At 39.4% G+C, this 17,254-nt stretch overlaps 1 protein-coding gene across 2 annotated transcripts in view; it reads right to left on the bottom strand.

The window, feature by feature from the left end:
- Positions 1–461: 461 nt before the first annotated feature.
- Tyw3 (tRNA-yW synthesizing protein 3 homolog) overlaps positions 462–17,254 on the bottom strand; it is an 18,513-nt gene continuing 1,720 nt past the window's right edge. The window contains exons 2-6 of one of the 2 annotated variants that reach the window (XM_004841437.3): positions 15,100–15,180; positions 12,267–12,365; positions 10,941–11,012; positions 8,677–8,810; positions 462–939 (exon numbers count right to left, since the gene is read on the bottom strand). In XM_004841437.3, coding sequence (XP_004841494.2) covers positions 720–939; positions 8,677–8,810; positions 10,941–11,012; positions 12,267–12,365; positions 15,100–15,180 — 606 coding nt within the window. In that variant the 3' untranslated portion in view covers positions 462–719. The remainder of the gene's footprint in view (positions 940–8,676; positions 8,811–10,940; positions 11,013–12,266; positions 12,366–15,099; positions 15,181–17,254) is intronic. The other variant, XM_004841438.3, reaches the window with a different exon arrangement.

The following is a 17,254-nucleotide window of genomic DNA, read 5'->3' as shown; positions in this document are numbered from 1 at the left end:
AGCGAAGCCCTTGGGAATCAAGAAATTTGCTCAAAGACCTCTTACTTCTGTGCAGCCTTCAGAATTCAAACCCACAGCTTCTGATCCCTGTAATTCTCCACAGCACATTTGTTCCGTCCATTAGGAAGCCTGTGTGTGACTGACCATTTCTGATCAGGATCAGTGGAAAAGTGGGCACACGGTGTGCAGATATAGGGCCAGGGGTAAGCTCTGACCTGGGAGAAATAACATAAACATAATAACATTATCTTATCCAAAAAGTTGAAAAGGAGGGAAAAACTTGTCAGACTCCACAGCAAAGGAAGCAAATTCCGACCTTCCTCTAAAAGCTGGAAGCTTCAAAATTAAAAGTATGAAATATTATTCACATTTTTACTTAAATGCCCAAAATGTTAAGGTTGTCTTGAAAGGAGATTATATTTAGTTTTCCTATTTCATAGAAGTGAAAACTGAAACTAAAGGAGGCACTAAAAATCATAATTTTATTTTTGTAATGATGTTATATGCCTAAAAAAGGCAATACTTAATGAGTAAACAGTACACAAGGGTATTTTTAAAAAGCCACCTGTGATCGTAAGATGGGCTTCTCTAAAACAGAGAAATCAGATCTTGCTTCTGACAGCTAATACACTCAGAAGCAACTAAAATACTCTTATAAAGAGCAGCTTTACAAAATCTATTACAAACAATATTTTACCAAAACACTTCAGAACCAAATCTTAGTAGTCTTCAGGGAAGACAGCAACACCGAGTCCTGGGTCGTCATCGTCATCATTTTCAATTTCTTTATCATTTTCCTCAAGGGTGCATTTGCCATGTGCTTTTGCTGGGTTTCTTTCTTTCTTAGGAGAACAGGATGGGTTGTTTTTCTCTTTGATCTTGGGATGTGAGTTAGTGATTGTTTCTCTTTCCAAAGCGTGCTGTAGGCAGTTGTAAAACCTGTAAGGAATTAAGTACTACTGTTTTATCTGTGTATTTGCAAACTGAATGGCTGAAACACACCCGGAACTTACATAAATTTGACAATTTCCTCTATTAGCCTTATAAATACAAAATAATCAGAGAGCTATATTTTGCGGCCTTATCACTGTTGGATTAGGAAAATAAATGTCTTTTCAGTTCTTCATTAACTCCTGAAAATTGGGTTCTTGACACTGCCTATGTAATCTCAATTTCCATTCCAAATGTAGGGGTTAAGCTAAGAGGGCTAAAAAAAATGGAAATTATTATTTTATTTTAAAAATCATAATAAAAGGCTCACTTTAGAGAATCTGAAAAATGAAATTACAAATATAGGTTACCTCTACCTAGAAATAAACACTTCCAATATTTTCTTTCTAGCTTATTAATGTAGTCTGAATTAATGTATTTATTAATACACATATAGCTATTTTTACACAATTAGATCATAAAGTTTTACATTCTTTTTTCAAATTTAATATTTATTGAAAACATTTTTCAAATTATCAAAGAAACTACAAAGTAATACTTTTAATAATAATATTAAGTCATCAAGATTGGCCTTTCCCTAATTACAAACAACAGTGTGATAAACACTTTTGAAAATGATGTGATCTGAATTTCTGGCCATTTCTTTAAAATAGACACCTAAAAATGCAATTGCATGGTTAAAGGATATAGAGCAGTGGAGGCGAACAAACAGTATGCGTGCTGCTGCAGGCTCTATCACTGAAAGTTCTAAAAGGCTCGCCATCACTGTTATAGATGTTTTAAGACAATCAATAAATATTGCCTGTTTTCCAGAATAATGTTCAAAAAATATGCTTCTAATAGTAGTACCACTTCCCTCATAGACTGATAATAAAACATGCCCTCCTTTGACAGGTGAACATGGGATCTCATTAATTTTCATTTCTTTGAAAGTGGAATTGAACTTTTCACTTATTAGCTACCTGACTTTTTAAATGTCAATTATTCTTTTCCTTCATTCATTTTTTCACTGGACTTTAATATGAAGTTTGTGCTGCAATCATCTGTAAGCTCCCTGAAAACGGGTTCCCCTGCTTCTCTACGCCAATGTCACCCTGTGACTCTGCTGACACAGGAGGCTTTTTCCTTGTGGCCAGGCAGCAGATATTCTGCATGTGTTAGACCCAGTGCTCTGGTGGGAAAGCTGAGGTCTCTGAGTTCCAGTTAACTTCACTGTGCTTTGATTTCCCTGTTTATAAAACAGGGTATTATTATTGGGTGCCTATTAGAGGTGTCGGAGGATTGCACGGGAGATAGGTAAGTACCAAGTGCAGCATCTGGCTGGACTTCCTGATAATGACTATCCTTATGTAAGGAGTACAGACTTGATGAGGCCAAGGACGTGTCTACTTGCTTTCTGCTATATTTAGTATGCAGGACAGAGCTGGAACACTCAGTAAAGATGTGCAGAATAAATGAATAAACACCGAACAAAAAAGGCAGCTCTGAATCTCCATCCTTCCCTCCCTCCCTCCTTTCCTCGAGATTGGACCCAGGGCTACTCTACCACTGTGCTACACGGCCAACATTATTTCTTCACTTATTTTAAATTTTGACACAAGGTCTTGCTAAATTACAGGCTGACCTCAAATTTGCCATCCTGCTTCGGCCTCTTAACTAGTTTGGATTACAGGCTCGTGTTACCACTAATTCAATGAACAGGCTGGGTTCTACTTGGAATGGCTCTAAAACTCTAAAACCTCAAATATCCACTGGCTCCCAAACAGCCCACACAACTCTAATATATATACAACAAGACCACTACATATCTTGCCTACATTTTAAGAACTTAAGCACTCATCAAGGTATACCTTGATATCCAGTAGGTGCTCAAAAAATATCTCAATGAACACATCAATCTCAAAGATGGAGGTATAATAAAAGGAAAAAGACTAAGAAACACTGCCAAGTAACATTTTGAGCCTTGTTCCATGGCAACAACTTTTTCATTTAATGTGCTCTTTATGTCCTTGACTAAACCTGGCTACTCACAGACATCATTTCCTCTCATCCCTCAGTGGAGGCTGCTTTTTCTGTCCATACTGCACCTACCACAGAGTTGAGAGTCAAGGTCAGAATTCGACAGGCTCAAGGCTTTGCCAGGCTAAACTGCTTCATCTGCTCCTCATACTGAGACCATTTACACAGCATTCTGAAAAACATTTCTCGAAGTATAATTTTCTTAGCTCTTCAAGGCAAGAGAAAGGGCCCCTAATAAATAGAAAAGTATACTCAGGCACGGATGCACCCCCCAAAACAAAAGAAAATCAAATTGTCTTCAGTTTTTCTACTTCTCTAGTCCAGGTTCTCATGCCATAAGACAACTTCTATTTAACTCTCTACATGAGAGAGAACTCTAGGCAGCCCTGAAAAAATATATCCTTGGTTTTCAGGGTCAGAGAACTGCCTGCATGAAAAGCTGGGAATCCTTTAGCTTCTGAAACAAGAACAGAAACTGGAGGAAATCTAGGTCCAATTTCATATCTATTTAGGCTGACATCATTTATAAATATCAAAGATGACTCTTCTGCTATGCGTGTATTTGGATTTTAGGTGATTAAGTGCTGGTGTTCTAATTCATACAAGGACATGCGAGTGACAGGCCTGTGCCTGGTACCAGAAACACAGGTAAGAGGTGTGGTCTTGCCCTCAAGAAGCTCACGGCTTAACAGGAGCTGCAGAACTGCAAAGCCATATTGCATAGGCAGGCCATGAAGAACATACTTCCACAGGAGCAAGCGCATCAGAGGCGTACTGCTTCTGTTGAGATGTGGAAGACTTATCAGTAGGGGAGAAGTAGCTGAACCCATGCCCAGCAACAGAATCTTGGAGAAGAGGTAGAGTCAAAGCAGAAATCCACAAAAGAAGCTAAGAAGGGTGGAAAACAGCAGTACCGGAACAGAATTCTCTCTTCTTCTACCGTGTGCATCAAGCCTAGCTGGGGCCTAAGCACTGCCACCCCTTTCTCTGCTACTGCTGCTCCTTCTCCTTGCCACGCAACTCCCTCCTCCAGGGATCCTGCCTGCCCTTCCGCATGGCTCACTGCCTTCTTCCATGAAGCACCCTTTGGTTACACTTGTCCTGCACAACTGAATTTCACAGCTTCTTCTTTTTGAAATCTGAAAGTACTCTGTGCTTTTTCAGGACACGTGCCATTTCCCAGGCTGAAGTAGTTATGTCTGTGCCAGTGCCAGTCTGGCCCCATTAAGCTACTATCAAGCTGTCCGAGCAGGTTCTGTTTGAATTCATCTCCGAATCGCAGTGCCCAGCAGTCGCTCACATCTTACAGCTTTCTCTGCGTTTGCTGAAAGAACAATTAATACTTGTTCATCTTCATCCATCCTATCACCTTTATGAGGGAGTAAAGGCTACTCATTCTAAGCTGAGAGAGACTGAGAATAGAACTGGCCTGGGTGTCACATGACTCTGTAGATGACTTGCAGAGCAGTTTAGTGGAAAGAGGATGGCCAACAAAGCTTTCCTACGGCCTCCACTGAGTCATTTACTTAGCAGTATTAAAAATCAGCCATTGGATAACTCTAAGTAACTCAAAGACCTAAAGGCCATGAACTGAAACTATAAAACTTAGGAAAAAAATAAGGAGAAAGCTTCTTGACACTGAATTTGGCAATGATTTCTTGGGTAAGACATCAAAAAACACAAGCAACAAAAGAAAACAGAGATGAACTGAACTTCGTAAAAATTTAAAGCTTTTAGGCACCAAACGACACTACAAAGTAAAAAAGCAACCTTCAGAATGGAGAAAACACCTATAAATCATGTATCTGATAAACGGTTAATATTCAGAATATATAAAGAACTTTTACAGTCACACCAAAACCCAAACAATCCAATTAAAAATGGGCAAAGGACTTGAATAGATACTTTCCCAAAAAATGCAGACGGCTGACAAACATGAAACAATGTTGAATCTCACTAATAGCTAGGGAACTGCATACCCTACTAGGTTGGTTATTGTCAAAAAGTCAGATAATACTAAGTATTGACAAGAATATGGTTCTGATTTATCACTGTTGGTGGTGCTGTTGTGGAAAACAGTATTGTACATCTCAAAAAATTAAATACAGAATTACCATACAATGAAGCAGTTCTACTTCTGGGTATATACCCAAAAGAACTGAGCACAGGAATATTGAAGAGACACTTGACACTACTGCTTGCATTATCTATAGTAGCTCAAAGGTGGAAACAGTCCAAATGTCCACTGACGGGTGAATGGATATAAATCCAACGTAGTATTTTCCAGCCTTCAACAAAAATGAAATTTCGATATATGCTATGGCACGGATGAATCATGAAAATAAGCCAGGTATAAAAGGACAAATATATGATCTCACTTAGGGGAACTACGATGTTGGTTAGCTTTCCATTACCATGAAAACCACCCAAAATAAGCAACTGAAATGGAAACTTCTTTGGGCTAATGAATTCAGAAGTTTCAATCTATGATCAGTTGGCTCAGTCACTGTGGGCCCGAGGTGAGGCAGAATATAATGGTGGGGAGCCTGTGTAGAACAAGCTGCTCACTTTATGGCAGCCAGGAAGTGGAGGAGGAGACAGTGTTTTTATGACAGTCTCTCTCCACAAACCCAGCAAGCTGTGAATCCATAATGGATGAATCCATTCATGAGGACAGAGTTCTCTTGATCTAATCACCCTCCAAAGCCCCTATTTCTGAACACTATTGCAGTGACTAAACTTTCAACACAGGAAATTTTTGGGGAATCTTTAAGATCCGAACCATAACAAATAGCTACAATAGTCAAACTCACAGAGACATAAAGTGGGGTTGTGTTGACCAGGGGCTGGAAGTATGGTTTAATGGGTACAGTTTCTGTTCAGGACGATGAGAAAGTTCTGGAGATGGATGGTGGTGACAGTCATATAAGCGTGTGAATATCCTTAATGCCTCTGGTTAAAATGGTAAATTGCATATTATCCATATTTTACCACAGAAAAAGGAATTTTTTAAAAACTCAACCACTAAACATAGATTCAATTACTTTGCCTTTCAAAGTTCTTTATTCTTAACAATATTATATGCCAATAGATTCAACTCCTTTACTCTGTTTTATTTAACATTTTCTTATTACATAGCTGATGAAAAGAAGAACATGCTTAATTTCATTCTACTCACAGTCAAATGGTTTCATCTGATTTATGTCCTGACTTCTTATTAATAGACACAAAGAAATCCTTCCTCTTGTAGTTAGTAAATAATTCAAACTTTTTATTTTTCACCTGGAAATCATTATGTATAAAGTGATTTTACTGTGCTTGGTGTCAGGCCCTGTCTCTTCGAGTCTCCAAATTAGCTGTTTATAAAGCAGGCTGTTACTCACAGGCCTTGTCCTGCCAGCACCAGACACCACAGGAACTCGGCTATTCCTGGAAAAAGGAAGTGGGCTTAAGAACTATCTTGTTTTTCAAAAACAAGGCCTGTTTTTTTTTTTTTGGTTTTTTTTTAAAGAAATGTTCTACCTCTGAAGATTTCCATATTTCCAGAATATTTATTGGTGCTGAAATGTTATACATTAGGTTTTTGGAATTTTTAAAATTTTCCTGTAGATATTTGAATTACAAAACTGGTCTTATGAGAAGACAATTTTAGTATCCCTGTCTGATTGCATAAGTCATCATCCCCTGTGTTTGATTTTTTTCCCTTTTCTACATCAGAAGAGTAACTCTTTCTCTGCATTTGGCAGAATATACAGCTGTTCCCAAAGGAGCTGCTAATTTGTTCACACTTTCTGGATCCACATGTAATCTTGTAATCAGTATCTTAAGACACTTTTAGCCTTCTTTAATTTTTCCTTGATTTTATATGATGAGCATGGCTCTCTTGATAGCAGCATGCATACTATAATCTCAAAACATATTTTTGAGTCAATGGATTTAAAGCATAATTTGATTTCATAGTTGGTGAACGTGGCTCAATTAACTTCACCAGGTGTATAGTTAGTTGCTCTTGGGCTATATTTACAATCTTGTTGAAATTCAAGTAAAGAAATAGAGAAAACTGATTTGCTACCTTCTGTTTTAGCACACAGTTTCACTGGATTACTACCTAACAAATGCAATAAACTTTTGGACTGGCACCAGTAAGTGCTCGTGTATCGTTCAAATCTAGTGGACTGGCTAGGTACTCTCCAGTGGCTTACCTAAAATCATCACTGTGGTTCCAATGTTTGTACTTTGTGGCCTGGTTTTCATGGTCCATTTTTTTCAACTGGGGTTCAGCTAGAAATTAGGCCCTCATTCTCTTAAGACATCCATGGATATAACGAACTAACTTCTCTCCAATGGATCTAAAATGGTACATGTTATATACCATCCCTGGGAGAACTGAGAGAATAGGCTATTACTTTTGTGAATTCTATGGTTCAAATGAGGAAACTTGGCTGAGAAAGCCTGGATAATGGTATTCCTGTGGTTATAGGTTTATTCTCCATGAGCCAGTGGAGGAATAGGGTGCTCCTATTCTGAGAGTCCTTGGCATGACACAGAGGAGCACTCATGAGCACATGCAACCTAATCAATACTAAAAATTATTCTTCAAGATACGCATTTTCCAGAAATAAGACATAAGAAAAATGAAGCCGAGAAAGCAACTTGGTAGAACCACGATTTGAACCCAATTCAGCCTCTGAAGACTAGTTTTCTTTCACCACACTACGCTGCTACCATTGGTACTTCTGGTCTTGGCTGACTCAAAAAAGTGCCAGGTTCTGAAGAGTTTTAAGTGGACAAGCCAAGCAATAGATTCCTTTGCACTCTACAGACGTGATTCATATTTTGTGTGATGTGGAAAATTATACATTAAGAGAAACATCCCATTGTGAGAACAGCTAATGAAGCTCCTGCAGGTGTCCTGAGTGCAGAAAGTTGCGGTAAGGATGGAGAGGGTAATGGCTAAAGAGAAGTGCTAACTGATGGGATGTGCGGGGCCACAAGAGTGGGGAGAACAAAACCAGAAAATTATAAGTGACATCCAATTGGCCATCCCTCCTGAGTAACTCAGAAATGCACAAGCCGGAGATGGCAGTTCAGCGGCATTATCTTCATGTATGAAAGGCAGCATGAGACTTAATTCTTTATATAGAAACTCTCTTCTTAGGAAAATGTTGAAAAAGAAAGTGACGCTAAGTTTCATTTGCCAGGGGGTGGAATACAGGAACAACAGACGGATAAATATGTGAACCAATAGCTATACCCTTCCTCGTTGGCCAGTTTTTGCAATTCTAGAGCTAATCTATGACAAGAGTTGGGTACCGAGGAAGCAGAGGTGTGAAATATTTATTAGATTTCAATTAACCGTGCTGTTCTCACTCCACAAGGATCAAGACCCAGGGGGCAGTGTGCACACCTGTTCTGGCTGCCTTCAACTTACCACTGCTGGGCTCTTTCCGGAGTGATGACACTGATGCCCTTTATTAGTGGCCACATGTCCAACCATCTCTGAGGAAGCCTCCCCTTTAGGACCCACTCGGGGCCCATCACAATCTGATTTACTGTCATCTATCATCTCGATCATCTTTCCATTGTTCATAACAAAACTACAAGTAGAGGAGCAGCTGGGATTATAAACTAAAGATAGTATATATTAATATTTTTAAAGGAAACCCAGGCATATAAGAGTAGCACAGAAATATCCAATTTTCATACCTTTCAATTCTTTTCTTGTTTTCCTCCATTTTTTGATTTGCTATATTTAACAGGAAGTCAATATACTCCTCCGTCACCATCAATTTTCCCTGATTGCTTAATGGAACTTCTAAGCCATGTGTACTCCGGACAGCCTACAAAGAAAACACAGTGTAGATGTGAAGACTCACAGACCAGACTCACTGAAGATGACTAAAGGAAAGGCCCAGCCATGGTTGGGTTTGAGCATGATTTGGCTCCATCACAGCATGGAAATCTGTGCTTTGATATAATTTAGCTGAACACAGGTGAATCGAAAAGGACTAAATAGTTGTTCCCATCATAGGCAGTCATTTCCAAAGAAAGGCATTCCATACATTGTCTTTCAAAGACACATAATATCAAAGGACCCAGTAACTTTTAACAGTTTCAATCTCACTATGGCTTAGAAAGCTTTAATACCCAATTTAAAGAAAGAAATGAAACCATAACAAAGCTTTAAGGGAAGAGCAAAAGGGTTGGATGCCAGTCTCTTAATGCTGCTTGAACTGAATACAGTTATAAGATTAAACCATGCCACTTCTATCTCACAAAGTGGCTGCTTGCTTTGTTTTGGGGTTCCCATCTTAGTAACCCTGCTGTTGAAACAGTCAACAAACTCCAAACAAGGGATAGAAGTTAAGAAAGACAGCAGAAAAACAAACAAACAAACAAACAAACACTCTACCACAGCTACTATGAACAATAAAATTCATTTAATGATATTTTACTGAGCTTCTGAAATATTCTAAGCCCCCTACAAGGTGTAAGGATGTGAGAGGAATATAAGTTAGTCCTGGTGCTTAAGAGTCCACTTTAGAACAGAAAATAAAGAGATGGGCAAAGAATGGGAACACATAAGGTGTTATGACAGAATGCGCACACACACACACACACACACACACACACACACACACACACACACACACACAGAGCGAATGAAATGTGGAACAGGAGCAGCTAATCAAGCCTGAGGACTCAAACTTTATGGGAAAGTTGAGTTGGGATTTCAAAGGCTAAGTGAACTTTCACCAGACATAAATGAGAAGAGGGGAATTTGAGCCAGAGAAGCGAGGTGTCTGTGGGCACAGAGACATGGAACAGCAGGATGCATTTGGGAAACAGCTAACAGTTCTACATGGCTGGAGCGTAAGTGTGCTAGAGAGAGATGAACATAAATGAGTCGACATAAAATATTCTGGGTGAGGCTTTGCGTATCAGGGAGAATATCTGGAGACCCTGGGGTGGGTTCTGGTGTGAGAAACGAGAGGCACAACAGATAGGAGCTGTACGCAACTGGATTCAGAGGACAAAGGAGAAGAAGGTAAAAACAGCTCTGCTCTTGCTTGGCCACCAGATGCAGAGTGTGTGTGTGTGTGTGTTTGTGCGCGCGTGCGTGTGCGCAGGGCGCTGAAGACCTTGATTTTCTTTTCGTCATGCTTTATACAGGCGTGCTGCTTTGTAAGCCATTCCTATTTTGGAAATAGTCTATTTGTTAAAAATAGACAGAAAAAGTCTAGGGGGCAGAATACAGGGTAATCTGAAACAGTTCAAAAACAAAGAACACATGCTAGGCCAAAGAGTATCACAGGAGATCACAACAGGGGTTGGCTTGGCCAGGCAAGGACCAAAGAATGTAGGACTTAGCGACTTACAGATCATCTAGCAAATTTTTTCTGTGAAAGGACAGAGAGCAAATACTTTTGATCTTGTTCACTACATGATATTGATCACAACTACATGATTTTTGCCATTGTGACACAAAAGCAACTTTAGCCAATCATTCACCAGTGGGTATAGTGAGACCTGGCTCCCTATGGGCGGGACAGTGGTCTGCTGGGCCTGTGACAGAAATGCAAAGTCCAGATCTCGGGGACTAGGGAGCTTGCATAAGTTCATGTGGCGTAGCTGTGGGGCGGTGGAATCAACACACAAGACTTCTCCTCTGTAGCTCTCACTTCTACATCCTGTTACTCATTAAACTGGGGCCAGACTACTCAGGCTGTCGAGGACAAAGTCAAGAACCTGGTTGAAAGTAAGTAGAGAACAGTATCATGCAATAAGAACTCAATTGGAAGTCTAACTCTGGACTTTGCCTGTAGGAAAGAGCATGTCCCTGAAGGGTTCCGGAAAAGAAAATTTGAGAGAGGAGAGAATAAAAGCAAGAGTCTAATTAGGTTATTCAATAATCTGGATCATTCAATAATCACACTCAAAGAACTACTTTTTGCCAAAAGTTATCTTACCAACATAGTCTTTCCTTTCTTTCCCACTGTGATGCCAGAGTTCCTGAAACCAGAATCAACTGCCACTGAATGCTGTAAGAAAAGAAAATTTGTTAAATTCAGATTCTCAGCTAATAAGATCATCTGTTCAGTTCTATAAGTGGCAGAAACATATATAACCCCAAAACCTAGTAAGCTCTTTTGGCTTAGGTACGCTTAAAAGTCCTATTAGAGATAAGAGAATACCAACTTTAGAAGTGTCATTAAGAAAGAGTAAAACTAGCATTCAATAGGGACATCTGGCTAGTGATTGTGTCCATAAAGCAGAAGATAACCAAAAAACAAATCATTCACATAACCAAGCTGTATAAAAGTAAACAAAACATTTCTCTTTTGAATGAGTGCAGTATTTTCTCCAAGTAAAGACAGAGTTTATCTCAGCGTGTCTTTTCTAATTCTAAAGTAAAGTTTGTTGAAATAATAGGAGAAAAGCGTAAAAATTCTGACTTTACAGGTTACTTTATCAGTCTCTGAACATCTGCATGTCTCTAAATGGGAGTCATGGGACCAGATGTGGCCTCTTCTTTTCTCCAGATCTCATCCCCCTGGAATGTTTATTTTCCGGTTTCAGGCTTGGCTTTCTCTGTTCCTTTTAAGTCTTGTCTTAAAGAACCCTCTTCAGTGAACCCCGTGCTAAAGACCACCCTTCACGGTATTCTCCATCACTGGCTCATTTTATTCCTTTGTGAACATTTTTCCTCTTATTTGCTGTTGCTTGTTTTTGCTGTCTCCTCCACAGAGGAACCGAGACAGTCTCTGATCTTGCTAGTCACTGCGCCCTGGGGCCTGACACACTGGGACTCCATGCATTCTTGCGAAGCAAATGCTTGTGATGCAATTTAACTTTCTACATAAACATATAAAAGCTATAAAAATGAACAGGGCAATGAAACAGAATCACAACTAACCAGATGTTTATCTAATACTTCAATGAGGACAAAATGAACTTATATAATTATTTTTAAGCCAGGGTCTTGCCATCTTGGCCAGGCTGCCCTTGCATTTGTGATTTTCCCCTCTCAGCCTTCCAGTTGGCTGGGATTACAAAATATACAAAATATACAAACAGGAAAGGTTAAGGAAGAACATAGGAACCATAATTTGGATGTTGAATCTCACTATTGATTATTAGGGAACTCTTTTTGCCTAATAGTAAAAGTCACAAATAGATCATACAGTCTAATAAATAAAGAAAAACTAGCTCCATAAACATATACATTTTTCAAGATTTAAAGCTTAGAATGAAGTCAGTTTGCAGGCCTATAAGTTCCAGTACAAAGACTTTACCAGAAGCTGCGCGTCCTGCAGCTGCTGACACTGCACGTGAAGGACAAGTGGCTCAAATTTCAAAACGGCATTGCCCCTGGCTTTCTTCAGTGCTACCATCTAAACAGACAAAGGGTGAGGACATGAGACACGAGGATGTGACCCTGCCCTTTGGTGACACTTTACCTCAGCTACCACTTCAGCTTTTCCTAGAGCTCCAGACTCACTCAGCATATTTTTTTCTGCAATAGCTTTTCCCTCTGCTTTCTTCATCCTCTCACAAAGATACTTTTTAATTTGCTTATTTTCTTAAAAGCCCTGATTTCCAATTCTCCTATAACCCTTCTGTACCATTTTTTCCCAACTATTACTATACACTAAGAAAACTACCATTCACTTAATTCTAACAGACTTTTCATCAAGGAATATGGTATATGAAAACTGTCCTAGTACAGTGGACCTCTGACTTATGAACCTGATCAGTTGCCGAAGGCTGGTTGTAACTCAAGTTGGTCATAAGTCAATACAGCTAAGATCTGGATGTTGGGTACACGCTATAGATAACAAGAGGCAGATGAATCTTCCATTAACCTAATTAACCCAAGTTGTTCACATGTTGGGCCGGTCATAATTTGAGAGTCCACTTAGTATAGATAGTACAATCAGGGGCTATGGGACCACTCCCCTCTACTCACTGGAACCTGGGAGGGCCCCAGGTCTACACCCTTGACTTTAGTTCTAAGGCCTACTATGAAGAAGCAGAGATAGAAATAACAAAGACCCCTGGAAATGCCTGAATTTCCAAACCAAAATGGACGTGTGCCAGACTGCCCGCATGACCTACAATGAATGACCTTTCTTCACCCGGAGCTTGTTAAAGGTTCATGCATCTGGACAGCACCTCATGCATCCAATTATAATCAAATGAATTAGGGAAAAGGGGCATTGCAGCAAACACAGCTGATGTGACTCAGCACGCTGTCAATCATTTTGTCAGTCATACTCTCAAAAACCCAAGGAGAAGTGTCCTATGCCAGGCACATGTTTTAAATCCATTAGCCCAACATATTCTGTGCTTGCGCCATTTTCCTTGCTGCTGGCATGAGTCAGCTTGCTCTGAGTGTACCTTTCACCTTTAGACTTCATGAAACTTAGCTTTTTCCTTTCTGATGCATGCAACATTGAAAAGGCTTTGTTCATCATACACAAGAACCTGAAGGCCTGTCCCAGGATCCCATTACACTAGGACCTTGTTTAAATTTGTTGCTAGACTGAATAGAGACATGTATATTGTGAGAGAAGGCCCAAGCAGTCTGATGCTTCTGCTCTGCTCCCAACTGTGCTCTATACAGGAACACTAGTAAACTCCTAATCATATTGGACCCAAAAACCACAGAACACAGGCAGTACATTTCCGTTCCCTGTGTATGGGGCACAAGTGAACTTTCCTCGGAATTGCTTAGTTACATGTGCATCATTTGAAATTAAGCAAACTAATGGCCCTTGGGCATGTCCCCAACATTCTGGATTTCAGGTCCCATGGAACAGGGGTCAGGGTCCTTCCACTGCAGCACCAAGTGGGGTACCTGCAGTCACGACACCCTTTTTGGATGTGTTATGGGTCCTGACACATGGTCAGAGGCTGGATCTTGTTCTGTCTCTAACCTCCTGCTGTAAGTCAACGTGACACCACTTGAGCCTGGTACGTGTGTCTGGTCAGTTCCTAGCAACTCTGAGTCATGTACTCGTCTCCCCTGCACGGCATTTAGCTGTGTCTAACCCTGGCTGCACTCGTGTTACAGTCTATCCTGTGGCACAGCTGGGTCACCTGGTGAAACATGTAATATTAAGTCTGAGCTAGAACTTATACAAGACGGTTATTGTTTCTGTCTTCCCAGCACTCCTGAGTGGCACCTTCCCTCCCTTACACCCTTTGAGTCTGGTGGAACTATCAATCATACTCAGTCACTCACCCGGGCATATACAAGGCGCCATGTGCCTATGTCTGACCAAGGACAATGTATCAGCTCACTAGCCAAAAGCACTGATCTAAAAGGGAGAGCAGTGAATCTGTGCAGGACAACTCAGAATCCCTCTCTGTGAATGATACATGAATCTCAGGCAAGGCAAGTCACTTTTTGTCAGAGTTGCCAACAGCTGTAATTCCTGCTACAAAAATAATCATCTGCAGCAGAGGAGAATACAGAGGCCAGTACCCAAAGAGGAAGATGGAGCACTCTGAAGAGAGCATTTTGAGTACCCGAGCCAGCAATGCCTGATTCCATCCCCCACCCCGTCCTTTCTATCTGTATAAAATGGAACTGAATTTCTAAGTTGGCCAGGATTGAAAAGTGCCTGGTTAACACAAACTTGTATGAACTCATCTAAACACTTCAATTTAGGAAAGTAAATAACCAAGCACATATATGAAAATTTCCCAGAAGCAATCCAAGTAAGTAATGTACAATTTATTTACATCAGTAAAGCTAGTAAGGCATAGGCAAGGCTAATCCCCTTCTCCTTCAATTACCTGTCCCAGGCTAGTTATTAAATGGCAGAAATGAAATTCGAAATTTGGATCCAATATGTCCAACATCCATGAACTTTCTGCTATGCCCAAAAGGATGTTTTTGTTGGGCCACAGTAAGTAATGCGTGCATAAATATCTATACATCCACACTTTCATCTCCTCCAGCCCCAAAAAGACACTGTAATGAAAACTTTCTAGGCTTTATCATCTTCATTCATTATAATTATGCACATAAATTACCTTGAATGTCCTATTCTTTTCATGCATATTTAAAGTAACTGTGAATTTAAGTTTATTTCTGAATTTATATATATAAAAACTCACCACATCCTCTTTTACACAAGGTTTGTGTGTAACCAGCAGCCAGCAACAGTTTTGTTTCTGAACTTCAAAACCATTTATACCCTAAAATAACAAATAAAATAATTTAATCATATAATACTTATAAAAATAGGTACAATGCATAGCATATTACAGACTTCCTAAATCAATAAACTTAAGTGTTAATGAAAATAATTCAATATGTTTTTGGGTAAAGTTTGCACAAACCAAAAAAGAATCAAAATAACTTGAAATGATTTGAAAGATAAAAGTATTTAATATTTTCTGAAATATGGTCATGTTTTTGTAAAGAGAAAAGAATTACAAGGGATTTTACACTAGCAGCATCTGAGTTGTATTCTAGCTGTTTTATTTGGCTAGTGCAGTATTAAATCACATACACAAGAATCTGAGTTCCTTTTGTAGGACAGCACTGCTCCAGTTCCACACAAGGCATACTACTCTTTATAGACATCTGTGCTGTTCAGTTTTTTAAAGCTTCCTGTCTTCTATGGGCATACATTTGAGATTTCATATTATACTTTATATGTAATTCCATCAGGAACTAGGACTGAAAGTTCAAAGTTCGAGGAAGGCAAAGATTTTAACAGTGACTGAAGCCAGACAAATGTTTATTTGCAAAGTTCTATGACATACACACAGATCCTACCCTTAAGACACTAGAAAGAGGGTGCAGGAAACCACATGCACAGAAATCACTATACTTCTACAAAGTAACTATTTATACAGTGGGCCTGCAGGAGGCTGCTGTCTGGCCTCGGAGCCAGCAAGAGCTGTGTATGTCCTGAATAAAGATTTTAATAACCTATGTATCTGACTTTCCACTGGCTCCTGTAAACCTCAGAGTCAAATATCAGTCCACCTTTACCAAGTTTACAGGATCTAATGGCATGATTTGGAAACTAATGTCATGTCTGGGTTATGTTACACATATTTTCTTTATCCAGATTTTCCACTTTTTATTTTTTTGTTTCTTCTTTGTAAGCTGCTCCAAATCCTGTCTGAAATAAGGCAGACTGAAAATATATCACAAGGTATAAGATAATAAATAAAATGAAAAGAGGTTTAGATAAAGTCCTGAGCCAGTTCAGAAGGAGTCATTACTTCCAAGTGGGGTATGTACTCAAGAGACATGTGTTTTGGGAATCATGACTCAGAAATACAAAGGTAGGTAAAATATTTCAGGGTTAAAACACGTATAAGGGTAAAAGCAGGTAAATACAAGATAGAAAATAGTTCAGTTACAGCAACTAGTTAAATATGAATAGCAGAAAGTGGGGGTGAGAGGTAGAGGATTGGATTTTCCAATGTAAAAAATGTGTGCGTGATTAACAGAATTCTGCATGAAAAAAGCAGATCTGTAAGCATATATCATGGCTTGCAAGAAAGAGAACAGTGGCTCAGTGACTCATTTTGAAACTACTGCAAGAGTGTCAATGCTTGGGATGAAATGGAAGCAATATAAAAAGAGCAGGCCTTGCTAACTTATGAAACATGCAAATGACTAGTCAATGCTGGACCAAAAGAATAAACTTATAAATGTGCTATCTTCAATACTCTGAATACAGGTAATAAAATGAACACAGAGCCAACTTTAAACCACATTTAACATGAGCCAGGCATGATAGTAAAGGGTTTAAAATAAATGACCCCATTATCTCCACACAAAATTCCTTTGGAGCATATTCTCTTTATATAGTTCCCATAACTGGTTTAGATTCTAAGTAGCATCACTTCAAAGCCCGAGGACTTTACCACTCACCATCTCCTACTACTCATATATAACTCCCAACCTGTGAAGATGTCAAATGTGCAGAGTCCGTGGTCTCACAACATCAAAGAATGAAGTCACGAACCAAAGGAAGAAGTTAGGAAAGTTTTATTGGAATTAAGGAAAGAATAGCCCCTGCATTTCCAGGAAGGGTCTTGAGTGCATGGCCAGCCAGGCTCTTTGTCAGGGGTAATTTATACAGCGAAGTCAAAACGTGGGTACAATGTGAATCACACTACAATCAACCTGTAAGATTACAAGTATAGCTGCTAAAATAATATTAATCCAAAAAAGTAACAAGTCACATAGCAAGCGTACATGTAAAGAACAAAACCATTTTAGGGAATGGACGGGTCCAGGTGTTCT

The sequence above is a fragment of the Heterocephalus glaber genome, unplaced genomic scaffold (genome assembly GCF_053883595.1).
Source record: "Heterocephalus glaber isolate CG9 unplaced genomic scaffold, H.glaber_assembly_v1.0 deba00001442, whole genome shotgun sequence".
Lineage (NCBI taxonomy): Eukaryota > Metazoa > Chordata > Mammalia > Rodentia > Bathyergidae > Heterocephalus > Heterocephalus glaber.
This window is presented reverse-complemented; position numbering and strand designations above follow the sequence as displayed.